The 19,764-nt window shown below is 46.0% G+C and overlaps 1 protein-coding gene, 1 long non-coding RNA gene and 1 pseudogene across 3 annotated transcripts in view; 2 read left to right on the forward strand and 1 right to left on the reverse strand.

Annotated features, from left to right (window-relative positions):
- Window positions 1-4,452: 4,452 nt before the first annotated feature.
- Window positions 4,453-19,764, reverse strand: part of DENND5A (DENN domain containing 5A) — a 77,648-nt gene continuing 62,336 nt past the window's right edge. The window contains exons 13-23 of one of the 2 annotated variants that reach the window (XM_054725785.1): window positions 16,721-16,805; window positions 15,123-15,207; window positions 14,529-14,657; window positions 12,468-12,589; window positions 10,454-10,599; window positions 9,798-9,916; window positions 9,250-9,431; window positions 8,623-8,705; window positions 8,001-8,124; window positions 7,239-7,407; window positions 4,453-5,469 (exon numbers count right to left, since the gene is read on the reverse strand). In XM_054725785.1, the coding sequence (XP_054581760.1) occupies window positions 5,286-5,469; window positions 7,239-7,407; window positions 8,001-8,124; window positions 8,623-8,705; window positions 9,250-9,431; window positions 9,798-9,916; window positions 10,454-10,599; window positions 12,468-12,589; window positions 14,529-14,657; window positions 15,123-15,207; window positions 16,721-16,805 (1,428 nt within the window). In that variant the 3' untranslated portion in view covers window positions 4,453-5,285. Of the gene's footprint in view, window positions 5,470-7,238; window positions 7,408-8,000; window positions 8,125-8,622; window positions 8,706-9,249; window positions 9,432-9,797; window positions 9,917-10,453; window positions 10,600-12,467; window positions 12,590-14,528; window positions 14,658-15,122; window positions 15,208-16,720; window positions 16,806-19,764 lie in introns of those variants that run through there. The other variant, XM_054725786.1, reaches the window with a different exon arrangement.
- Window positions 7,445-19,764, forward strand: part of LOC129151347 (uncharacterized) — a 30,133-nt gene continuing 17,813 nt past the window's right edge. The window contains exon 1 of the long non-coding RNA XR_008558029.1: window positions 7,445-7,507. This is a non-coding gene — a long non-coding RNA (uncharacterized LOC129151347). The remainder of the gene's footprint in view (window positions 7,508-19,764) is intronic.
- On the forward strand, window positions 11,150-11,443 carry LOC103294636 (ATP synthase subunit g, mitochondrial-like; annotated as a pseudogene).

Below are 19,764 nucleotides of genomic sequence, written 5' to 3' on the forward strand. Positions count from 1 at the left end.
GGACAGAGCTCTATTCTGGGAACAGGTTAGTGAGTCTTTTCTGCCCACAGAACCTGAGACAGCACCAATATCCAGAAGTTCAGACCTGATCATCAGGTATGGAATTCCATCCAGCATGGCTCCCAACCAGCGTGCGTCCATTTCACAGGGAAGGAAGTTAGGGAGTGGGCCCATGATATTAGGATCTACTGGTTATGTATATACTGCACCATTCGGAAACTGCCAACCTCAAAGAGCACTGGAATGGCCTACTGAAGGCACAACGGAAGCACTGGCTTCAATAATCTGAGGCAATAATATGCAAGGATGGTGGAGTGCCATCCTTCAGGATCTAATGCATGAAATCAGAGACCTGTATGTGGTACTGTGTGTCCCTAAGGAGGAACACATAGGTCCCAAAACCGAGAAGCAGGAACGGCCACAGTCTCAGTCACTTCCAAAGACCCACTGAGGGAGACTGTGCTTCCTGGTCCTTCGACTCCGGGTTCTGCAGGGTCGGAAGTGCTGGCCCCCAAAGGGCATTTTCTTGCGAGGGAACACAGAAGTACGTTCTGTAGGTCCCAGTACCCTGCTACCAGGACAGTTTGGACTACTTGTGTCTAAGGACCAGCAGACCAAAAATAGAGTCCCCATCTTGGCAAAGACCATTAAACCTGAACAGCAGAAGGTGGCAGGGCTGCCTTTATGCCTCGGGGGTGGGTAAAACACATGTGAAACCCCTGGCTTCTTAGCCAAATAACTGATTCCAAGTCTAGGACAGAAAATGTACAAGAGGAGCCTACAGCATCTTGAAATACCAGAAAGCAACCACTAGTCCTCTCAGGAGCCGACTTAAAGAGGCTCCCAACAGCCAAATAGAAACAATAATAATAATAAATGCAATGGGATGAAACCATCAACTACATTTAAACCTGAGTTCATCATCATATTTTTTTTTAAATGCCACCTTCTAAGGATATCAGGGAGCCAAATCCAGCTCGTTATCCTAAAAGTTGAATAAATAAAATTACACACTTATCCTGCTTTTCCTATACAAACTCTGAGAGATCAAATAGATGAGGGGCAGCATTTCCTAATAAAATTACTTCATCTAATAAATTAAAACAAAATGATAGGTTAGAATATCTCTATGTTGCATTGCCCCCACCCAAGTGAATTACTTATAGGATGTAGGCATTGAGCATCAGTGGCTGCTAATATCAAAAAAGTAAACACCAGACATGATGTGCCTCCTGATAAATGAGCACACAACCACCTAGAGTTCATCACACCTGAGGCAGATCAGGTCTCTGGATCTAGCTGCTGATTTGCAGAAAATGCAGAGATGATGGAGCACAGTGAACTGCACCCTAGCATAAAATTAGCAAAATCCAGACTGGAAAACTACAGATCAATGGCCCAGGTTCTTCAACAGATAAACTGTAAAAAAAAAAAAAAAAAAAAAAAGGCTGTGTGTATAGAAGGGGCCCTTTAGATTAAACAAAACTTAAAAGCCGTATCAAGTTTTTAAAAAGTGAGGCTGAAAACTATAGTGTCTAAGGATCCACACTTGGGTAATAAAACAATAAAGAAACTTGCCCTGGCCAGGTTTTCTCAGGGGTTAGAGTGTCAGCCCTCAGACTGAAAGGTTGCGGGTTTGAGTCCAGTCAAGGGCATGTACCTCAATTGCAGGCTCGATCCCTGGCCTGGTCAGGGCATGTGCGGGAGGCAACCAATCGATGTGTCACTGTCATATCAATGTTTCTTTCTCTCTGTCTCTCCCTTCCTTCCACTCCCTCTAAAAATCAATGGAAAAAAATATCCTTGGGGGAGGATTAACAAAAACAAACAATAAAGAAACTCAAGTAAGTGATTATTACTATAATGTCAAGAAGTTGAATGGAGGGAGGTAGCTGGGACTGGGATGGGGAGCAGGGGAACATGGAGGAGTTCTGGGGAGACTGGGAAAGCTCTATTCTTGCCGTGGGTAGTGCTCCCTCTCTGTCTCGGACTCCTCTCTAGCACTAGACTTCCTATAATCTTCACTATCTAGCATTTTCACAGCTCATCCATGCCTTTGCTCATGCTGTTCTCTCTACATGCAATCTCCACTCCTGACATTCCTCTACCCTAAGTACCTCCCCCTGGTATCTCACTCCCCACAGAACTTGCCTTTCATCTCCTTAAAGACAAGAGGTCTGGGTCTCAAGTCAGGAACCAGAACAGGGCTTAATATGATAGGTTAATTATAACCACCACCATTTATTGAGCACTTAGTATATACCTTACACTATTGCAAGCATACAGGTAGAGCCATTTAGTCCTCACAACAACCCTATGATGCAGGCACTATTATCATTCCCATTTTACAGATAAGTAAACTGACATTTGGCAAAGTTATGTAGCTTGCTCTAGATGACAGTAGCAGAGCAAGGATTCAGCCTAAGAACTTTGGCTCCATAGTCTTATAACCACTGGCAATGAATTAATTTATTCCACAGATACTTATTGGGTACCTACAATGTGCCAGTTACTACTTAATGAACAAAGCAGACCATGTCCCTCCCTTACAAAATACACATTTAGAATTAGCAAATAATGAGTATGATGATTGTGTTAGGAAGGAAAATAAAGCAGAATGAGGGGGTAAAAAGTGACTGACCTGTTGGAATGTTAGAGCAGTCAGGGTAGGTCTCTCTGCTGACATCTGAGCAGAGACCTGCATCAAATAAGGGAGTAGTGGTCAATGGAAAAGCTCAGCCTAGAGTGACCGTTCTGGTAACTGCAAACTGCTTATGAAATAGTGTGGCCTTGGGCAAGTGATTAAACCCTGCGCTTTGCTTTCCGCACCTGTAAACCAGGGGTAATCTACACTTGCCTGGCAGGGTTGTGAGGAAAAGAGGTATATATATGTGTAAAGCATGACTAAGGGCACCTCTGGCCTAGGCCCATAAGAGCCATACATAGATGATGTCCGTGCTGCCCTTCTCGCCCAGCCAGAAATCCCCCTTCCTGCTCCCGAAGCTCCACTTCCAAAAAACCTGAAGAATCCCCTTGTCCTTCCGTTAGACAGCTGTAGTGCAGCCCACTAACGCCCCCTGCCTGCAGGATGCTGCACTGCAGCTGTCCTAGGAGCCTCCAGTCCCCTTGGTCATCTCTTCAAAAAGCTGTATCAGGGCACTCACCACCTGTCAGACACCAGGGATGAAATGAACAAGAGACCCTCTCTGCCCTCTAGGTGCTCAGGCTAGGAAGTGGACCCAACATGAAAGCAGCAATAAAAAATGAAGGAAATGCCAACATCTAAGAAACTCTAGGAGCACAATGAGGGAATGATTAACCGTGCCCAGCAGGAATTAAGGAAGTCTGTATGATGGGTGACTCCTAAAGTACACCTTGAACAATGAACGGGAAGTGGGCACGAGGGGAGGCATTCTGGGCAGAGGGAACAGTACATGCCGAGATCAGGGAAACGTAAGAGGATATTGGTTTGAGGTGTTCTACCTGGTCAATGCCTCCATAAAGCAGCTTGGTTGAAGAGCTGGTTCCCACGACTCTCATAAAGCTACACCTGCCATCCCAGGAAAAGTAAGCCCGTCTCAAGAAAGAGCTTTTTTCCTGAGGGTAGACAGGCTCTCAAGTGTCCTGTGTTCCCACGCCTGGTCTTCCCTACCCTTCAAGAAATGGCCCATCCTATCTCAGTCAGGTGATGATCTTTGCAACCTTGGCCAGGTCTTTTCCCCTCTGTCTAGCCTCCTCCTCTGTAGAATAGAAAAATAAGCCGTGTGCATCCCTCTCAAATAACCATGCGGCACAGGACGCGGCCCCCAGTTCAACAGAGGAAAACCAAGAACTCACACGGAGGTTGCTGAGAAGCCCCGTGGGAACTTCCCGCTGGCTGCCCTCTCCGCACCTACCTGCTGGGAAGCGGAGGCCACCGGGGTCTGCTGCTGCACCACCTGAGGGAGCTTGGCAGCCTGGGACAGAACCAGAAAAGCCACGTGCAGAATTCAGAAGAACGCACGCACAGAAAGATGCCCTTTCTTTCCTTCTCGGTTGTTAATTTCAAAACAACCCGATGACAGGAAAGAGCCTTTGTCACAGTGGGCTCGCCTGGCACCCGAGAGACCTCCATGCTGATGCTGACCACCCTCCTAATCTGCAGTCACGTGTAATTTGGTCTCTACTTGAGTTTACATGAGAGGACGAAGGATGAAATGACACATTCTAGCCTTTCAAAAAAGATAAATAACCACGTGAGTTAACAGCTGTGAAAGCTCCAAGTGCTGCAGCGGGAAGGACCCAGGAGACACCGCCCCTCAGGGGCATCCGGGGCAGCCCACAGCCCGGAGCCAGCTAGCCAGCGGGGAGCGGGGAGAGAAGCGATGCTGCAGCCCGGTCCTCAGACAGACCACACTGCACCCTCCACCGCCCACTGCTCATAAACCCCCATAAAAATCAGGAACCATGCAGTTTTGTTTCAGGTGTTTTATTAAGTGGGCCAAACTGTAGCTGGTTTCTAAGTTGCAAAACAACATAAATTTAACAATAATATAGCCAGTTAGACTGTGACAAGCTTTTTCTTTCCTTAAAAAAAGAAAAAAAGAAGGACTTAAAACACACAACGAAGGGTTAAATAAATAATATGGGGGAAAGGAAAACCTGTTAAAACATGCTTGTTTACTTCTGCGCAACTGCGTGCCAAGAGGAAACGTGATTTTCTGCACAATGATACATCTTAGCATGTCTTCTTCCCAAATAATACTGACAAAAAAAGAAAAGAAAAGATGTGGACTGACTTGTCAGTGCTTGAAGAGGCACTACTAAAAATCCCTTTGATTGGAGCTTCGGGCTTCCACTCAGCACACCTGTGTGGCCCAGGAAAGCCAAATATCCATAATAATGTTAATATAGAAAACATTAGTTAAAAACGATGTGGAATGGCCTCACTGACGCAGCAGGGCAAGGAAGCGGAACTGCCCTGCACGCGGTGCCAGCCTCAGTCCAGGGAGGCCGCAGGCTCCCAGCACGCGGCCACAGCGAGGGAGGGCACCAGCTTCAAAATAAGCGGCACCAACCTCGTCTCCCTCTCCCTATCACTCTTTCACATGAAAGTGTGTAAAAAGCAAATCAGCAAATAAACTCTAAAATAGATTATTTGTTCCAAAAATCCTCTAGTTTTCTTTTTACAGTGAGTGTACATCTCCTCTCCGTCTCCTGCACAACTCGCTTAAGTCCTTGGGGAAGACGGGTCAGAGCTGCAGGGTGAGTCTTTCTCAGTCCTGTTGCTAGCTGGTGCTGAGAGGTCAGATGTCGATGCCCTTGACCAGGGATGTCTCTAGCGTGATATTGAACTCCTGCAATGTCTGCAGCACGCGGATCAAGGAATTGACAAGTGTGTGGTCTTTGATCAGCGCCACATCCTCATACATGTGTGCGGTGATGGGGCAGTCGGCCAACAGGGCAATCCAGTGGTGTAGGAGGTGATCTCTGGCAGGGCAGGATCAGTCCAGGTGGGTCAGAAGGGAAAGAAAGGGAGACGGTTAGTGCAAGGCCAAGGGGAAACCTTGAACAAAGTCTGAAGCTGGAGAAGTGGATAGTTCCCCACAGCCCCTTTTTTCCTCCAATAGGGCTTGGGAAAGAGACCTTACACAGCAATAAAAGGCTCCTACTGAGGGCTGCCCTGCCCCAGAACACCAACCCAACCTGACCTAAATCAACCCTGACATCTGCCACTGGGCCTGTTCCTCTCTAGATAACCCCACCACCAACCAGACACCAAGTCCACTCAGCACCACTTCATCCGTCTCAACAGCCAGTCTCTAACCAATAGCCAGTCGATCCTTCCTCCCCACAGCTACCACCACCAGGAGTAATAACGAGAGCTAACATCCACATAGAGCTTAGCATGTACCAAGCACTGTTATAAGATATTTAACCATCATTGCACCCCTATGATCTATAATAATAAAAGCGTAATATGCAAACTGACCGAACGGCCGAACAGTGGAACGACCATCCAGACGACTTTCAGACAACCTTCCAGACGAAGCTGGGGCTGCGAAGGCCTACTCTTGCACGAACTTTGTGCATCGGCCCTCCAGTATGATATAATGCCATTAGTGCTTATTATAATCCCCACTTTATAGAAGAAGAAATTGAGGAGCATAGAGGTTCAATAGCTTCTCCAAGATCACACGGTTAGTAAGTGGCTAATGTGGGATGTGAACCTAAGGAATCTGGTTCCAGACTCTGTTTTTTACCACCACACAAACTCCCTCCCTTTTGTGCCTAAACAAACTATTGCCTTAGGTTTATTAGAGCTTCATGCTCTCACCTGACCTACTGGACTAGCCCCTAACAATCTTGCCCAATCTTATGCACACCATCCACGATATCAAATTAGTATCATTTCAGTCCCCTGGTTAAACAACTCTATCCTAATAGGGAAGGATCCTCTGTCCCAGGTCCTCAGCGCCTCCGCCCTGAAGCCTTCTCTATCTTTCTCCTCTATATTTCCAGCATACCGTATAATATAAATGTGTTCCTCTTCTTTGGGCTCTCAAACCTTCTGCCTTGTACTGTATTTAATTGGGACAAGTAAACTTCTACATGGTAGGGGCCATGTTTCATTCAGCTCTATTCACACCTTCTCTATTCCCGCCATCACAAGGCCTGGCACATTCATATGTTTACTGAAGGAATGACTATATATATTCTTTTAAATTTCTCCAGTGGGGTGGTTTTATTCCTTCCATCAACATGTGGCTCTTGGCCTGGCTGGTATGGCTCATTGGTTGGGCTTTGACTTATAAACCAGGAGATCACAGTTCGATCCCTGTCAGGGCACATGCCCAGGTTGTGGGCTTGATTACCAGTAAGGGGGGGGGGGGGGGGGGGGCGGGGTTGCAGGAGGCAGCCAACTGATCAATGATTCTCTCTCACATAGATATTTCTGTCTCTCTCTCTCTCTCCCTCTCCCTTCCTCTCTGAAATCAATATATATATATATATATATTTTTTTTTTTTAATGTGGCTCTTCCTCCCCAGCTACACACACTCTCACCCCCACTCCCACAGATCCCCACCCATATGCATGGTACATAAAGGAAATTAAGGGACTCTAGGAAGTCCTCTAAGGCCTCACCTACCCAAGAATGCCTAGTCATCAGCCACTCCCCACCCCTGCACCACACTAGGACTCCAGCACCACCTCCAAGGCTGGCTGCTATGTACTCTGGGCTGTGAGGCTGTAGTACCTGGCTCCCAAGCACACCAGCATCTGGAACTTGCCATCCTTGCCAATGTTCCGGGGAGTATTGTTGATTGCAGTGACAAATCGGCAGAAATTCCGAGCCCTTATATGCCAATTTTCCTCAGGAACAACTTCATTCTGCTCCAAAGTCTCATAATAGGTTTGTGCTTTTTCTGTGAAGAGGAGAAAAGCTTGCCGATGACAAAGCCTCTTAAAGCCGACCTGTCTCTCACTGTCCTGCAGGCCACCAGCCATGGGCCTCTCAATGTTGATGTAAGTAACTTAATGAGAATAACATGAGTGTTCTGATGTCTCTCATCACCTTTCAAAATGATTCCTATATTCCTTATCCTTATTTTTAAAATTTACGTTGCCCCTGATATAAAGATGCTACTTTCTCTAGTCTGAAGATTTCATAAAAACTCTTGAAGAAGCTCCTTGCATAAAAATTCTCTAAGTGGGCGCAACACCAGGCTTGGGCTGGCCTTCTAGATCTCCAAGGAAAGGGTGTGAGGACTCATGACGAAGCATCTGTACTATACAACAGATGCTCAGAGAGAATCTTCTCCATCCAGTTCTCAGGAGGTGAGGGGTGAAGATGGGGGAACTTCTGCCATTACTTTTGGGGAAAGGCAGGGCAAACAGATCTGAGAGTTACCTGATTTGGCTTCTGTACCTCAGACCCCAGTGGTCAGCACCCACATTATGCTGGTGAGTCCCCATGTCTGTATATGCTTTCCCACCCACACATCCTAGTCCAACTCACCCAGGAAATCCCAAATGAAGACATTTTTGAAGAGACGGGGTGATTTAAATCCATGCTGGAAAGCCTGTTCCAGAGCTGAGACAAGGCCACACTCTCCACAAAGCAACAGCGTCAGACTGCCTCTCTAGTAAGGAAATGGGAGAGTGACAGGCTTGCCTCAAGCTGCCCTCCCACCCCTGCATCCCCAAATCCACAACCCACAGCTAAGAGGGCAGCAAAAGACAGGCAGGGACCTTGTCTGTTCCCCCAGCACCTGGCACAGTGCCTGGCTCAGAACAGCTCTCAGTGAATAGCTATTGAGTGAATGAATAAATGAATAGATGATGAATGTGGGTTCCCACCAGGGGGACAAAGCCAATGTGGCCATTATTCAGGGAGACGGGCAAATCCTGAAGAAAAGAGGAATACACACTGTTCACTAGAGGTCCCAGGTCTCTGTGGGCCATTAGTGTGTAAGGAAAACAGGGTAACCCAAGCAGAGGCCCCCAGAGGAAGAAGTCTGCTCAGTCTCAAACTGAGGCACACACTCTGCACTCTAGGCTGTCCAAGCACATGGGCCAAGAACAGTATGATTCTCTCTTACTCAATGTAAGGCCCTGGGCTGGAGGATAGGAAGGCTTACCTCTTTCTCAGGCTTATGGAAGTGCTTCACGATGCCATTGACTGCCTCCCCAATGGACTCCTGGATCTGCCCAGTGTTCAGTTCTGATAAAAATCAAGCAGACACCCCTCACCAATCTCAGAGGCTAACAGTGCTTAGCTGCCTGAGCAGGAAACTGAGGACTCATGCGAGAGGCAGGGCAGCCTGACCTTGGGAAAAGTAGCTCTCACCCACCGAACTTTGCTGAGCTAGCTCTTCCTAAAATCTTAGGAAGAAAAGCAAAGTCAATACCTTCGAGTTCTGTCTCTAAGAGATGCTGATAGTTTATTTTCCATTTTACCCTGGAGCATTTGGCAACCAAAAGAGGGCCAAGACTTGGCTGTGAAGCCCTGGAATCAGGAAAGAGAAGACCTGACAGTAGACCCCTCACCTCTCTAGGATCATATACAAACAGTATGGAGGCCCCAGGCCAGCCTCCATAAGCTCTCCCCTCTCCTTCCAGGCCTCGAGGGAGAGTGTTAGGTGATAGAGGTGGTTCCTGAGGCAGCTCATAGGCTGGGATTTGAGCTAACATATCAGGGCTCCCAGAGATCTGCCCACATTTCCCAGGCTGGGTAGCATGAGGGCCCAGCCTCTCTTCCCACTTACTGGGCTTGTTGTTGGGTGAGATGGTAACAAGCCTGCGGATGACGCTGGGGGACTGCTGCAGGGGCGGAGTCCGACACGGTCTCTCGTCCACCTCAGGCTGGGATGTGAGCAGCTCTCCCACTAGGACCCGCTCCAGGCTTCCGTCGTCCATGCCCTTCCCCAGCCACCGGCCACAGGGGAACCTACAGGTCAGGCAATGGCCTGTCAGAGCTGCCAGCTCCTCCCATGCCCGTCCCCTTACTGCTCAGAAAGAGCCATCAACAAAGCCATCCCTGAGGATCCCTCACGGGCCTGCTCATCCATCCCATGTGCACAGTTGGGGAGTAATGGGTGGCCTGAAACCTGTCACAGCAATGTCACACATCTTCCCTTGGTAAACCCTACTCCTATTTTTTTTCAGATGCATGAGGCAGAGCCAAACAGGAAGTGCCCCAGCCTATCACAGCCTAAACAGCCTCCTTGAGAACTCCACATACCCAAGCATCAAACACAGCCCCTGGTGGTACCCTTGCCCCAGCATCTTAGAGCATAGCTGAGGGAACACTTACTTGTAGGTATGTCCTGTGATCTCATTCCTAACCATCACATACTCCACCAGCCATTTGGCATACAGCCCAGAGTTGTCATGGCCTATCTGCACAGTAGTGAGCTTCCCCAGGTTCTGGCACTATGAGAGAACAGCCAAATAGAGAAGATGAGGTAGGAAAAGGAAGTAGGAAAAAATAGTGACACTCCTTGGAGGCTGACATCTGACTGGCTGCCTGCAACCTGGCAGGGACAGAGCTCATGGTTCCACCTCACCATCTCAAGAAGGGCCAATGGCTGCTACTACAGAGAGAACAGGGCCCGGGAGCAGGCAGCTCTGGAAGTGGGATGGCAGTCTGAGGTCCAGAGGTCTCTGTGAACATTTGGGCCCAGCAGCTGAAAGAACTCTTGGGGATTTCTCAGCACACTATGGACAGGGAGGTATGAGAGTTCAGATGGGTAAGTGCCTTCCAGCCAGATACTATTTAGACAGGGCAGGCTCCCCGCTCCTTGGGTCAACCCTTGGCTCCAATCATCTCAGGACAGGTCAGCTGTGCTGATGCATAACACTGTATAGAGCAAGGCCTCCAAAAACCTCTGCAGAAAGCTCCAGAAAAGCAGCTGTTGCAAACTCAGATTTCCACTGAGCTTCAAGTTGTGGTTCCCGGACAACACGTACCTCGAAGGTCATCTCTAACACGTTCCTGGGAATCTGCAGGATCTGTGTCTCACCCAATTCTCCCGAGATGCAAATCCATGGGTTGGCGGTGAACATGGAGCCCCCCAGCTTCTTGCTCGGTACAATCAGGATGTGGTAGGGGATCACTGTTTAGGGGAAGCCACAAAGGCATGGAGGAGGATCAGGAATCCCTCCCATACCTGAAAGGGTCTGCTCCAGGCATGCTCATATGACTGCAGCCGCAGCACAGCCCAGAACAGCAAGTCACCAGGAGCTAGTCTCTGGCTGGCTCAGAATATCAGCCAACCCTCCCGTCAATCTCACTCCCCCTCGGGTTACCCACGAACATCAAAGATCCAAGCCCATATGCAGCCTCAGAGCTAAGTCAACCTGTTCCTTAAATAACATCACCAACTCGACATTGTACTGAATTGCTTTTCAGAGCACTTCCATCTATCATCTCTTGCACTCTAATAACAATCTCAGGAGAGGCCATGCAGGTATTCCGTTACCTTTTCTGAGGCACTGAGAGGGAATTAGTTTCCCTCGGATCTCCTAAATTCTACTTCAGTGCTGCTTCTACTGAAGCCTACAGCCCTCTTCTCTGAGAGGGAAGATGGATATCACGTAGAAACAAAAGTGCACGCTGTGACATTCAGCTGACCATTTGGACCACGGAATTTCCATCCTAGAACCATGGCCCAATTTGTCCGCAACCTCGCGGACAAGGCCCCCGCGTTAGTAAATGCTGCTGTGACGGACTCAAAGCCTTACTCGGCCACATTCTGGCACTGTGCCGAGGTTGAGCTGATTCCTCTAACCCTTGCTGAGAGCCTGAAAAAAAATAGTCACTAGTACTCAAAATGGTAGCTTCAAACAGCTCACAGTTAAGGAAGCTCTGCTGAGTGGGTTGGTGGCCACTGAGGTGTGGATGTGATTTAATGCTGCGATATCATAGGCAAGTGTGGCATCATTGGCTCTAATGTTTGAAGACAAATCTTTAACATCTGCTTCTTTTTGGTCTATTATTTGAATGTTCTTAGGCCATGAGCGATCAGAATGGTATTTGAATTTTTAAAAATATGTAAAAAAAAAAAAAAAGAGTCCATACCACACTACTGAGGCTGTTGAGTCACTGGCCAAACAATTAGTCATGGGGCAAATTCAGAGACTCCCCCCACCCAACATCCTGGCACCAAAGAAAGATGAGGCTCCAGGGGCCTGCCTTAGACCATACTAAACCCTCTTCCTCACTCTGAAAATAGGAAGAATGAGGCCCACAGGAGGGGCAGACTCTGCTCAAGGAAACCAAATGAGTTAGGGTCTGGACCCAAACCTCCATGGCTATGTGGAAGAGTTGCTTGTCCCTATGGGCAGTTCTGAAACCTTCTGTGATACTGAATGACTCTCTCAGCCCAAAACCCAAGGGAAATTTCTTTACAGGTACCTAGAGGGCAGTGAACTTCCCCACCGCACCCAATCCGATCCATCTGCATCACCTGAGGCTCCCAGGGCAGTGCCTAGAACAGTGGTCGGCAAACTCATTAGTCAGCAGAGCCAAATATCAACAGTACAAGGGTTGAAATTTCTTTTGAGAGCCAAATTTTTTAAACTTAAACTATATAGGTAGGTACATTATTAACTTAATTAGGGTACTCCTTCAATCGCACTGTACATGCGCGCCCGCACGTGATATTTTGTGGAAGAGCCACACTCAAGGGGCCAAAGAGCCTCATGTGGCTCGCGAGCCGCGGTTTGCCGACCACTGGCCTAGAACAACAGTGACAATACGATGGCCAAAAAGACTGAGCTCCCCAGTTCAGAGCACGGGGGTGTGCAGGAGGCAGCTGATCGATGTTTCTCTCTCACTGATGTTTCTAACTCTCTATCCCTCTCCCTTCCTCTCTGTAAAAAAATCAATAAAATATATTTTTTTAAAAAGGGGGGGGAACAGTGAGTTAGCCTCAAGCAAGCTCATGAAGACAGGAACTAAGAAGGCTAGTGGGGTACTCACGGATAGTTGTGAAGACATTGGTGAAGCAAAAGTAATCGACGGCATTGAAAGAGAGGAGGTGATAGAGGAACTGCTCCTTCTCGTCATCACAGCGCAGGAAGGCATAGCGCTTGTACAACTTTCTGTCAGAGAGGAGGCAATACATCAGTATCCCAGTCAAGAGGAGAGGAAAGAGGCTAGAATTACTCAGTTCTGGAAGGAGCCGCTAGGGGAAGAATGAGATGGCAAGCCTTAAGTTCTTTAGAGCTACCTGAAAAAGGAACAAAGCCAGTTACTCTAACTGAGGGCTAGAGGGAAAGTGGCTTAAGCTACAGCAGGAACAACAAAAACCAAACTCTACCCTGTGTCTAAGGGTGAATGTTACTACAATGTAAAGTGTCAGAGTTCATGGGATCTCCTTCCTTTAACTGAGGGCCCAAATGTAATTTTCTCAGGGAAGACACAGGCCCTCGCAGGCATCTTGCTAGGGCTTCACCCCAGTGTGTGGTGTTGGAGGAGCAACGACAGGAGGTCTGTGGTCAATACTCATTCCCAGGCCAAGTCTCAGATCCCAGCTGACCTGAGACCCACGGGTCAGAACACTGCTCTGAATGTGAAAGTAAGCCAGGGACACTTCAGAGACAATAAAGGGCAATGAAGGGAATGAGCCAGGTCACAGACCAGGTCCTTCCCCTTTTCTAACTTCCTCCCATCTCCACCCCGCATCCCCACTGCTTACTCATCAGAGGCCAACTCCTTTGCCTGACATTGCAGGCCTTCTGCAACTGCTCAGCAATGATACCTTCTCCAAGGAGAGGGGACACAGAGAGCCAAATGTACAGGCCCTCAGCACGGAGAAATGCACACACACACACAAAACAAAAGAATGTAACAATCCTGGTTGCCAAGACTGCAATCATCATGGCCAAAGAGGTATGGGATTCAGTATACCTGTAAGGTTTATATGGTGCTTTCAACAGATACTTCACCAAACAAGGCCTACTATGTGCAGGTGCTGGAGAGGGAAGCACCTACCCTCAAATACAGTCTAGATGAATTAATCAGGTAAAGACTACAGTATAATAATGAGTTGCCAAATGCAAGGCTCTCTGGAAATTTAAAGGGCCATAAGCTTCAATGATCCTAGAACAAGAGGGGCCTGAAAGATGGCACAAATTTAAACAGGCACGTAGGAAGAGGATGACAGAATGTGAAAACCAGTTTGACTGGGGTTGAGGGCTCAGAAAAGTGATCAGTTAGCAATGAGCCTGAAAAGTTAGGCTAGAGTCAAAGGAAGGCTCTAAATATTTAAGGCAGAGGGCCCTGCCGGCATGGCTGTGGTTGAGCGTCGACTTATGAACCAGAAGGTCAAAATGAATTCCTAGCTGGGGCATATACCTGGGTTTCAGGTTCAATCCCCAGTGTGGGCGTGCAGGAGGCAGCCAATCAATGATTCTCTCTCATCACTGATGTTTCTATCTCTCTCTTTCTCTCTCTCTCCCTTCCTCTCTGAAATCAATAAAAATATATTTAAATATAAAATATATAAATATATATTTAAGCCAAATATGTCTACAAATCTGCCCTACAAATAATAGGTTCCTGAAACTTGTCCTAGAAGTAAAGGTCCAAAGAGGAAGAGCAAAGACTTGGTTACTGTGGGCTTGCCCTGGGCCCAAGAGAGAACAAGAGAGATAAAGGTATATATATTTTAGAAGTTTCCTTGTAATTCTGCAATCCTTCAGGAAAGAGACTGAAAAGATGCCTGTGATATACAAGTCACCAGAGTGCAGAGAGGAGAGGAGGAGCCCCCAAACTCTAAGGTAGCCAATGAGGGCGCCATCCTTCTCACTACTCTTTGAGAAAGCCGTTTTGGGCATGCCGATTGGGAAGGCAGGGAGGACAAATACAGCAGAATTATTCTTCTGCAGATAGAAGTGGACATGCTTCAAAACCTTCATACGCAATTTGAGTTTAGCGAATACAGCAGTGATGACACACTGTCTATTCCCCCTTCCCACACGGTTCCCAATCCCCCAGCATTCCTGAGAGCCTGTTCTACTCCAGATGGAGTGGCCTTACTTGGTGAGCTCATGATCTGAGAGAAGCTGCTTCAGGTGTCTGGAAAGTAACTTTTTTTCCATGGAGAGTCGCACCCATGCTCTGGCCTTTCCCACGTCTGTCTTGATTTCCCCAATGTTCTGGATGTGCCTGAAGGGGAAATGGGAAGAAGAAAGTGAGGGTGGGTGGGAGATGAACTCACTACCAATACCTCCCCTGTAAAGCCAAGGGAGACCTAGTGAGACAGCTCTATCCACCCCTGGGAGAGTGCATCGCTCTTATTCTCTAAATCCTGGGCTCCCATGTAGCTTTGCCAGATGGGCTCACCTGGCAAAGGATGGGGGTTGGGGGTGACAGTACAACTCTCCAAAAAAGTCAGGTTAACCCCAGAGCCCTTAGGCGTTGAGATACTCTGATATAATTCTCCAAAAATGTCAGGAAACCCAACTGCTCTATAAACACATCATAAAGCACAAGACCAATGAGAAGGGCTTCCTGGTTAACGGAGACGCTGTGGAAGCACGGGTCACTGAGACACTGCGAAGTAACGTGGACACCTAAGCAGCAGCTGGAAACAGGATTTCAGTGGCTTATTATGTCTGAGCTCACACTGACCTCATATCCTGAATGAGGGAGATTCTCAGGGGAGACATGACTGAGCTGGCATCGGACTTCCTCCGTTCTGAATCAACAAGTATTCCTAGAACAAAGAAACTGGTCATTTCTAAGATCTGACTATCCAAATAGCTGACTACCCTTCTAATCTCAAATCACATATTTCTACAGGAAGCAGTTATTTTTATAACACTTTGATCAATCATTTCATAATATTTATTAAGTACCCACTAGGTTTCAGATTTAATACTTGTATGCATATTATCGCATCTAATTATTTAATAACTTATGAGATAACCAAAGAAGGTATCCTAGAGGGAACAGATTCAGAGAGGTTCGCTGCTTTGCCCAGTCACCAAGTGGCAAAGTCGGATCCCCTGGCTCCTAATCTGGCACATTCTCATCACAATGCATAGAAGGCAGTGCTTCCACTTGGAGGCACTGCTTTTGTCCTGCTCTTGCCTCAAAATAGGCTGCAAAAGAGCCAACAGGATGGGTAAAAAACACATGTTGCAGAAAACCAGGCCTCTAGATACAATACCTTTATATCTGGCCCGTCTGGCCCAACGTTGAAAACTTAGTACCCTGATTACTCAGCTGTTGAGAATTTTCGGCTATAGTTTATCCCTTAGCAATAACTTCAATAGCCTTCCTGAGAAGACTCATATCCAGAAAGTGAACCAAAAAACTCTTAAAAGGCTACTTAGGGAGCTCTTGGACCTCGTTTTCAGTCAACTATTCTCCCCACTTTCAGTGCTAGTTGAGGTCAACTAATTCAAAAGCAAAGATGACACTGAGTTCATGCCTATCTTTTAACCCCCATTTAAACCGATCTTTATCATTAGGATAAGAACACCCAAGAAAGGTGAACAAACTGCTGGGCAGAGAGAGAAGAATGAAAGATGGTGTGAAGGGGAGATGTTGCCAAGAAGTAGAGGAAGGAGGAGGACTGTCCTGGAAGGGACACTGAAGAATAGCCTAAAGAACACCAGATCAGGAGACAAGAGGCCGGCTCCTAATCTGGCCTCTTCTATCAATTCACTGGGTGATCTCTAGTAAATCCACTCCTCTCTCAATCCCAGTTTCCTCCTCTTGTAAATAAGGGGCTGGACTAGATGATCTCGGGGGGTCCCTGACAACTCTGATATTTTCATTAAATTAGAAACAGAAAGGAAGTGTAAGGAATCATTCACACCAAGACTTAAGGAAGGACACTGACAAACAGGCTCCCTTACTTGACAGGATACATCCTCTCAATGCTCATCTTAGAGAAATAAAACAAAAGACTCTGAAAACAGCTTGCTCCAAACACAAGACATTAGTACCACCCAAATTCATTTAAAACTTAAACTCATTCTAATGAGACATACCTTGCTGATATGTCTTCTATTTCACTGATCAAAAGAGTATATAATGAAAGCAAACTCCATGGCTATGGCATGCTCTGAGGTTCAAAGGACCCGGGGGCTTAATATGTAAAAAAGAAAACATCACAGACCAAAGGCTTCAGTGACCTGAATCGCTCCTGCTGTTCTCTCCAGTGGGGGATGGAATGTGGGTGGAGGGCATTCTCTCCAATGATGCAGAGACCATCTTACCTGAGGTACTGAGGCTTCCTGATGTGAGTTTTCTCTGTCGGTTTTCCTGATAATGTAACAGATGGGACCACAAGGCTGATTTCCCCTGGAACCAATACAAGGGGAAAATATCTATCAGTTTAGATTTCAAAGGCCAAGGCATCCAGTGGACAGAGACAGAGATAATTTAAACATATAGATTCCAGCTTTTGATAAAAAGTACCTGTACAGCAGGTCCTCAAATAACATTTCATTTAATGTTATTTTGTTGTAATGTTGATGAGATGTCATAGAAACTTAACTCTTTATGTAAATTGGCCTATGGTAAAACTGGTTTCATTGTACATCATTTAGCTTAAAGTCACAGAATCTATCAACAACGTTAAGTGAGGACTTACTGTACTATTTCTTATCTCAGTGTACACCGGATGCAATGTACACACATATACCCCGCTACTAAAATCCTGGAGAAACAAAGAAAAGAGAAAAGGTCCCCACTGGGAAGAAGGAGGGCATGGTCAAAGAGAGATGTGTATGAACCAGTGGATGAGAAAGACAAAAATCAAATAACCTCTAAATGGTTTGCTAGTTGAAGGTCAGCTTAGGTAGAGCATGAGTTTTGCATAGAGGAGCTGATATCCCGTCTACAAAATTCTATGATAGCTCCTGGATTTCCTAAAATACAGACATTCCTGCCCTTAGTGCAGGCTGGGGAGAATAAATCTTCACTAAGATGAGGATTCACTATTGAAGGTACAGTTGAAGAAGCCTGCAGGAAGGTAGGCTGCTACTTTACTGCAAAGCTGAGCTATTGCAGTCAGCATAACAGAACCTTGGCATTTGCAGTTTAAAATTATGGGGTGGGGCAAAAGTAGGTTTACAGTTGTGAGTTCTCACAACAGTTTCTTCTTCTATTATTATTTGTTAATTATTGTATTATTTCCCTATGAACAATTGCAAACCTACTTTTGTCCCACCCTGTGTTTGAGTCATGTAGTAATTAGTCATTTTATTTATTTTATTTTTTAAATATATCTTTATTGATTTCAGAGAGGAAGGGAGAGGAAGATAGAGATAGAAACATCAATGATGAGAGTCATTGATTGGCTGTTTCCCTGCACACCCCCTACTGGGGATTGAGCCCGCAACCCAGGCATATGCCCTTGACCAGAATTGAACCTGAGACCTTTCAGTCCCCAGGCCAACGCTCTAGCCACTGAGCCAAACCAGCTTTCATCCCTCATTTCCCCTCCAGGGCTCTGACAGCTCTTGGCCACACTACAGGCTAGGGCATAATGAGTCATTTTAACAAGACACGAGTCTGAATAGCACGTGCAAGCCTGATGTAAGGGAGCAATTTGCCTAGGTAGTGAGTGAGCCCAGCTGGCCCCCAGCAACTGCTTTGTCTCTTCCCAGTCATCCTTCAGTACATAGAGACTCTCATTATGTGATAAAACCTTTATTTCAGATTCATGGTAAATGTTCCTATACAGCTGATATAATACAAATGTAACATATTTGTTTTAGTAGAATTTATTATAATAATTTTATAAATAACTTTAGTTCTGCACTTTATGAAATAATAATGATAGAAGCTACCATGTCTTGCTTAAGGTTTGCTATGAACTATGTTAAATGTTTAAAATACAACATTTTATTTAATGCTCCCCAAAATCCTATAAAGTAGGTACCCTATCCTCATTTGCTTTAGAAAAGAGCAAATTGTGAATCAGAAAGATTGTAAGAGATCACACAGCTAGTAAGGAGAGTGTTGGGATTCAAGCTTAAGTCCATCTAACCACTACTCTTAATAATGACCCTAGGCAGACTGCTTCTGAAAGGGATCATTTACCTTTGGAAGTTATACCTTCTGAAGAAAATTTTATGCTCTGGGATGAATGTGAAACTTTAAGGTCTCAAGGTTTTTCCCTTGAGAATATCAATATCCTATTTTGTTTCTATCCATCACTTTGATATATTTGGGGGGGGGGTGAGGAGATGGAATAAAGCAACTGAATGAGAGAAAACCTTCATCAATGGATCAGCAAGTTGTTAACATACATTTGCTGTACATTTGGATTTCCTACAAGATTTAACCAGCTTAAAACAAAGCCCAACAACTTCAATGACGATTAAAAAAAAAAATACACGTTAAAACTAGAGAAGGCCATTTTTTATTCATTGAAATACCAAAACTGTGAAAAAATAGTTCAGCAAAAATCAATGAGACTTAACAGCTCCTATACACTGTTACTGTTATATTAATAGAATATATGTAGAATACAAAAGCTTAAAATAGCCATGCTCTTTGAGATAGTAATTCAACTTCTAGAAATCCATTCATCCATTCATTTATTAAAACCATTGGAGTAGGCTCCTAAAAGGGCAGGGACTTTGACTTATTCATCACTATATTTCTAGCATCTAGGCTGACTTGGAAGGCAGCCTCCCTTAATAGGACTGTGTGGATGTGATACAAACTAAATATAGCTGGTCACCTGAGAGCCCTCACATGCCATGCCGCTGAAGAACCAAAGGCAAGAGCAACACCAGGCCACCGTGCCAGAAGGATGCCTGGGCTCACAGTGATTATATTAGTCAAGGAGGGAGGGCGAGGGCAAGAGTGAGAGAAAAGCAGCTGGGCTGAAGCTTAGTAAGAGGGCACTGGGGTCTTTCTAGTACAAAAGACATGAATTACACTTTTCATCTTTTGCCAAGGGACTGACAGAGACTGCAAGGTTCAATATAGTCTGACTATCCATTAGGGATGTGGCCACATGACACATCGATAGTACCAGATTCTCCAAGAATGTCAATGCACAAAGGGTGAGAAACAACCCCTTTTCACTTACCAGTCCCCAAATGACAGCAATTATAAAACTATTATGAAAAATCAAACCTCACCTCTTACTGTCAGGTAAATATCATAGAGTAGGATACCCATCTCCTTGGAATATGTCATCGAAAGCGAAAGAGAGTGGTGAGGATTTGCTGCAACAGCCTTCCACGCAGACCATCATGGCTAATAACAAAATTTAGGAAGCTAGCAGTAAAAACTGCCGTTT

The sequence above is a fragment of the Eptesicus fuscus genome, chromosome 13 (assembly GCF_027574615.1).
Source record: "Eptesicus fuscus isolate TK198812 chromosome 13, DD_ASM_mEF_20220401, whole genome shotgun sequence".
NCBI lineage: Eukaryota > Metazoa > Chordata > Mammalia > Chiroptera > Vespertilionidae > Eptesicus > Eptesicus fuscus.